Source organism: Eurypyga helias, unplaced genomic scaffold, assembly GCF_000690775.1.
Source record: "Eurypyga helias isolate BGI_N326 unplaced genomic scaffold, ASM69077v1 scaffold26370, whole genome shotgun sequence".
Lineage (NCBI taxonomy): Eukaryota > Metazoa > Chordata > Aves > Eurypygiformes > Eurypygidae > Eurypyga > Eurypyga helias.
The window spans coordinates 1-6,650 of record NW_010226690.1 but is presented as its reverse complement, the minus strand read 5'-3'; the positions used below and the strand labels follow the sequence as shown (position 1 = coordinate 6,650).

At 38.6% G+C, this 6,650-nt stretch overlaps 1 protein-coding gene across 1 annotated transcript in view; it reads left to right on the top strand.

Moving 5' to 3' along the window:
* Window positions 1-6,430, top strand: part of LOC104511485 (nebulin-like) — a gene marked incomplete at both ends in the record, with an annotated part of 7,274 nt that extends 844 nt beyond the window's left edge. The window contains 9 exons of the mRNA XM_010154118.1: window positions 7-108; window positions 507-710; window positions 1,199-1,303; window positions 1,784-1,891; window positions 3,133-3,435; window positions 3,844-4,047; window positions 5,291-5,395; window positions 5,571-5,678; window positions 6,056-6,430. Of these exons, the coding sequence (XP_010152420.1) occupies window positions 7-108; window positions 507-710; window positions 1,199-1,303; window positions 1,784-1,891; window positions 3,133-3,435; window positions 3,844-4,047; window positions 5,291-5,395; window positions 5,571-5,678; window positions 6,056-6,430 (1,614 nt within the window). The remainder of the gene's footprint in view (window positions 1-6; window positions 109-506; window positions 711-1,198; window positions 1,304-1,783; window positions 1,892-3,132; window positions 3,436-3,843; window positions 4,048-5,290; window positions 5,396-5,570; window positions 5,679-6,055) is intronic.
* Window positions 6,431-6,650: the final 220 nt, after the last annotated feature.

Below are 6,650 nucleotides of genomic sequence, written 5' to 3'. Positions count from 1 at the left end.
GGGTGGGTGCGGCGCTTTGTCCCCCGCCCCTATCTGCACCAGTGGATCTGTCTGCCAGACCAGAATGATGTTATCCATGCCAAGAAGGCCTACGATCTCCAGAGTGATGTGAGCTCTTTTGATTTAATTTTTCATGAGGAATGTATTTGAGATTTTACAGAGGTGGACCAGACCATCACACACCAGTGTGGTGGAACTAAATGTTCAAGAGTTATTTTTAAGCTTTGTGTCTAATGGAAACTCAAATCTCCAATAGGATAGGTTGACTAATTGATATTTAAATGAAATCCTGTAATTCCAGAATTTGGGCTATTTATCATTTGCCACTCTTTGTAACTTGGGTAATGGTTTTGCTCTTAATAGGGATGAAATGCAGGGACTTTTCTGTAGGGTTTTGAATTTATTTGAATTAAAGTTTGATAGTGAGATTACTAAACTGAGAAAAGATGCACTGTGCAAATTGCACTGCTGTTATTAGAATAACCCGTGTCTTGTTTTTGTAATAGAACTGCTACAAGTCTGACCTGGAGTGGTTGCGGGGCATCGGTTGGGTCCCAATTGGCTCCTTGGACGTTGAAAAAGCCAAGAAGGCGGGAGAGATCTTGAGCGATAAAATATACCGTCAGCCTCCAGACACAATCAAGTTTACCAGCATCACTGATTCTGTACCGATGGTCCTGGCCAAGCAGAATGCAGAGACGATGAATAAGGTGGGTGAATCTTGAGTCGGATAGGTAACACGTCAGCAGTCTTCACCCAAACCCTGGAGACAAGACTAGAAATGCAATGATCACATGTAATGCTGAAGGGTAGAGATTATGTGTTTTCCAATAGTGAATTTTAATAGTGTTCATTTCAGTCAGAACTATTTGGCCATGTAATGGAAGACTCAACTTCGTCATGATATTCTGCACATTACATTTTAACCTTTTCTTTGACATGTCTGTTCAGTGAGCAGTAATAGTGGTTTGGTTTTTTCATTATTCTAAAGTAATGCGTCAGTTTTCTGAGTGTTGTTAAATTTCCTCATATAAATTCTCGTTTTAATAACGGTATCTCTACCTGTCTAAATACAGAACCATTTATCCATGCTATATTTGCTATCATTTTACCTTGTATGCTCTATGTTTTACCTGATTAATGAGATATTACCTTGTTTTGGAACGCAATATTAATCTCTTCCTGTATTCTTTCTTAGCATTTATACATGGAAGCATGGAATAAGGATAAGACCATGGTTCATGTCATGCCCGACACACCAGAAATCCTGCTGGCTAAGCAAAACCAATTAAACTACAGTCAGGTGAGTGAAGCTGAAGAGCTGAGAGAATTAAAGGATTTCTGACAAATACATTTTTGTCATCTCTGACTTTTAATTAATATGATAATACTATTGAGTTGTTTAGTTTTTTTCCTGCTGAAATCAGGATTGTTCTTTCACTAGAATTCTGCATATGTAATTGGACTTTTGTAATATATTATCTGCCATAAATGAGAAATCATTTCTATAATAAGGTATGGAAATAAATAATTTAACTTTCAGATTATTCCTTTCTTCCTCTTCCCTAGATGATTTCCAGTTTCCAAGCGTCTACAATACAATCACAAGATCTTTGAAAACTGCATTTTTTTATTTTCTGGAGAGGATAGAACTGTATTCAGATATTTAAGTTGTCTACCCTTTAACAATATTGTGTAGGGATTTAATTTGTTTTATTACACAGATGTGCTTAACTGAAGTCTAATTTTTTGTGAAACAAAAATGTGAATGTTCTTCTCACAGAAAATGTACAAACTAGCTTTGGAGGAATCGAAGAAGAAGGGTCATGATTTGCGTTTTGATGCCATTCCTATCCAAGCTGCCAGAGCATCCAGGGAGATTGCCAGTGATGTAAGCAGTTTTCCTGTCCTGTCTCTATGGATTTGATAATGGAAAAGAATCAGATTGTTTATTCCATTGTTTGTTAATGTAATACCTTAAGTTTCTGGAACTGATAATACAGAAATCCAGTGATTCTACTGCATGGCTTTAGAACGTCCCCCCCCCTTCCACCTTCTCCCCCCAGGTCTATATGCTGAGCATGATGCCGTATGGTCTGGAACATCCCTTTGATCAGTTGGGGTCAGCTCTCCCGGCTGTGTAGTAGACCCCTCCCAGTCTACTAGTGGGGAGGGGTGAGGAGGCCTTGATTCTGTGTCAGCACTGCTCCACAGTAACAAAAACACCCTGGTATTATCAACACTGTTTCCAGCACAAATCCAAACCAACCCCATACCAGCTCCTGTGAGGAAAATTAACTCTATGCCAGCCCAAACCAGCACAGATTGATAGCCAGTACTTTTATCCATGAGATATATATAACAGTAATGGACACGTGAGATAATATGAGGATTATTTCTATGTTCCCTGCAATAATTCCGTTGACGTTCATGGATGTTCAAATAGGATGATCAATAAGATGTACAAGTCTATGCCAGAGTTAGTCAAATTAATTTCTGATTCAAAACAGGAAATAATTTCAAATTTCTCCCCAAAACAGATATATTAGTAAATCAATTCTCAAGTTCTAAATTGTTATCTTTCCCTGAGGAAAAAATAGTTCTGTTGAAGTGTCACATTGAAATTCAAGGTGTCTAAATAGAAAAACAAGAAGAAGAATATGCAATGACAGGTTTTACTTCTGGGATGAGGAAACATCACTAGCAGACAGAGGATAACAGTTTATTATCCTCCTTGGTTTTTTACCAAGATTGATATTTAAACTATTAGTATTAAGAGCAACTCAGACTGTCTTCATCCAAGTGCTTTGTAATAAGCTTTTAAAATAAATTATTCTTTACATTTTAATGTTAATAGTAAAAGCATGTGGAATATCAAACTTGGTAGTAAGCATGTGACATTAAATGTGTAGTTAATTGAAAGTGTGATGTAGTTATATAAAAATCAGAGATAATGATATCTGTAATAAAAATCCTTTATATGTGAAAAACATTAAAACGGTAGGAAGACAAAAGTCATATTTTTCTCTAAACAAAATATTAATGTTTATGGTAAACTGTGTGAATTATTTATTACTTCAAATTGTTCAAAACCATATTGTTCAAAACAAATATGATTATACTTTATTTCAGTACAAGTACAAGGAAGGCTATCGCAAGCAGCTGGGCCACCACATAGGAGCTCGTAACATAGAGGATGACCCGAAGATGGTGTGGTCAATGCACGTGGCCAAGATCCAGAGTGACAGGGAGTCCGTTGAAAAGACAAATACACACTTCAGCAGCACAGTGGACATGCTGGACATCGTGCAGGCCAAGAAATGTCAAGGGTTGGTGAGCGACGTTGATTACCGCCACTATCTGCACCAGTGGATCTGTCTGCCAGACCAGAATGATGTTATCCATGCCAAGAAGGCCTACGATCTCCAGAGTGATGTGAGTAAATCACTAAATTTGTAGTGCATAATTAAATATACTGGGTCTTGTATAATAGAATTTTTTAAAATATATATGATGCTTTAGCCGCTTGTATCAGACATGTTGAGAATGGCGAAATGTTTAATTTTCAATCATCAAATTTATGTTTAATCCTATTTTCTTAATCCTTAGCATGAGGTGTAATTTGTGTGTAACTCTGGTATTTGTGGAGTTCTTCTATAACTGTTCTTTTTGTTATTAAATAATTATTTTACTAAATCTTCAAAAATAACAATTGTTTTCAAAACCGTATCCTGCTATTATACAGAAATATATACAATTGCTCATATAGACTAGGATATCTTTATTTATAATTAATATTTGATCACACTTGAACATGTATAATGAACTTTCCATTTTTTTCAGGCTGTTTACAAATCAGATCTGGAATGGCTGAGAGGTATTGGATGGGTTCCTATTGGTTCCATGGAAGTTGAGAAAGCCAAGAAAGCTGGAGAAATCCTGAGTGAAAGGAAATATCGTCAACCAGCAGATCAAATTAAATTTACTAGCGTGACAGATTCTTTGGCCATGGTTCTAGCCAAGCAAAATGCTGAGATAATGAACAAGGTGAGATATTTGGGTTTTTTGTCAAAATCACAAGGATTGCTATCTAACAGAACTTGTGCATGAGGTGGAAAATAGAAGCATAGAATGGTTTGGGTTGGAAGGGACCTTAAATACCATCTAGTTCCAAGCCCCCTGCCATGGGCAGGGACACCTTCCAGTAGACCAGGTTGCTCCAAGCCTCATCCAGCCTGGCCCTGGACACTTCCAGGGATGGGGCATCCACAGCTTCTCTGGGCAACCTGTTCCAGTGCTTCACCATCCTCTGCGGGAAGAATTTCTTCCTGATATCTAATCTAACCCTCCCCACTTTCAATTTAAACCTGTTACCCCTTGTCCTGTCACTACAGACCCTTGGAAAATACAAACCACTTTCCATGTGGACTTAGAGAAAATGAATGCCCAAATTCAGCCTTTGCACAGAAAAGCTCTGTCAGGGCTCTGTCTGAAGTGAACATTCAGGAAAAATATGCAGAAGAAAAGTCACCTAAATCACATATTTTTCAAGAGTAATACTAAAAATTTTGGTGAATTTCCCTCTTCCTACCCTCTCAGCTGAAACCCTGTTTTTAAATGGTTTTTGTTTTTTGGGGTTTTTTTTGTAAGTTTTTTCTCTTTTGTTAATGCTACTTCACTATACAAAGCTCATCTCCGACAGAACAGGCTAAATTCTTCTGCAGTTCTTAGACAATACTGCGAAATTCTTGGGAATGATGTTCCAGCAAGGTGTTAGGGTATGTCCAGAGGTGGTGGTGTCATGACCGTGCTATAAGATAGGATGTAGCAGAATATTGAGGCTTTTACTGCAGCTGCTGTGATGGTGTATTGTTGACTGAATGTCGTACGGCATGATGAACAAGTTATGAGGAAAGAGCTTATGTTCTCTGGAAGTTGAGCTTCTGCAGTTTATCTTAGACCTGGAAGATGAAAGTCATTATTCTCATACTAAATCCAGAACACATCGTTGTACCAGCTACTAAGAAGAAAATCAACTCTATCCCGGCTGAAAGCATATCTAGGCGAAGCACGCAGCTTGCGTGCGGCCTAAGGCTTCAGCACATCTAGCTACTCATGCTAAGTCAGCAGTGAGCAAACACTACACCAAACTACTCCACATTATGCTGTAACCCTTGCATCCTATTGCTAAATAATCGATTCTGAGCAATTCATTCTACTTAAAACTTACTTATTTAACCTAAATGTTTAGTATTTCTTAACAAAAGGAATGTGTTTTCCTCTCTCCTAGCGTTTATACACGGAAGCCTGGGATGCAGACAAAACATCAATTCACGTCATGCCTGACACGCCGACAATTTTGTTAGCCAAGGCCAATGCAGCTAATGTTAGCCATGTAAGAATATTTAAACATATACTAAAATAATGGGAATTCAGAAAATGAAGCATTTCTTTTACCGTGAACATCATCTAAAATATGCGTTCATGAAAATTCTAAGAAGAAGATTATGTAATGTAGAAATTTTATCTTTCAGAATATTGAGAACCATTTTCTGTCTTCTTTTCTGTAGAAACTTTATGTACAAGCCTGGGAAGATGCCAAAAAGAAGGGTTACGACATGAGAGCTGATGCAATTCCCATCAAAAGTGCAAAGGCATCAAGAGATATCGCGAGTGATGTACGTCCTTCCTTGACGTTTCTTTTCAGTTGGCTTGAGAAACGAGAATGAGGCAATGAGCTACATAGAGCGTAAAAACCCGTGTTGTATCAGATTGGTCTTGAAAGCCTACTGACAAACGCTCACTGCAGGAAGAAAATGGAACACAGTTTCCAAAAGGAACATTGAATTATAAATCCTGATATTAAGCAGATATGATAAACTACAATGAAAATAAACAAAAGCTCCCAAATAAGAATGCATTAAGCATTCCTACTTTCTAAATGATTATATTTCATAGCACAACAAATATATTTGTGATCAGTAGCAATGTGAAATGATGGGAAATTCATCCCAGATTCACTGTGTCTTGTAATACTTCTTTTCGTGTTTCTCAGTACAAGTACAAAGAAATGCACGAGAAGCAGTGTGCTGGGCGGGCCATGTTGCTGCAGAACGACCGCATTTACAGGAAGGCGTACCATGATTCCAAGGCCCAGATCCACATCCCAGTGGACGCGATGTCAGTGCAGGCAGCCAAGGAGTGCCAGACTCTAGTCAGCGACGTCGACTACCGCCATTACCTTCACCAGTGGACCTGTCTTCCTGACCAGAACGACGTCATCCACGCGCGGAAGGCCTACGACCTACAGAGTGATGTGAGTGAGAGCAGCTGTAGAAAAGCCTTATGGCAGGTGTGTGAGGCTCTGTTTGTGAGTGACCGTGCAAATATCCTTTTGAAATGCACGTTGGGGAGCCTGCCGTCAGTCCTGGTATGTGTATTTTAATTCATCTGGATGAGTTTTCAGCCTGGGTGTCAGAAATAATCTGGGCAGTTCATGAGGAAACCATGTGATTGGTCCATGGTAGAATGTTTTCTTGCAGTTCAGCTGCAGACTGCTTGCACGTTATGCCACTGCTTTGCATGTAGCAAGTATCTTTTAAAGTACCTTTGTCCCTGTGCAAAACAGCAGTTTAGCTGTGTGTGGAAAG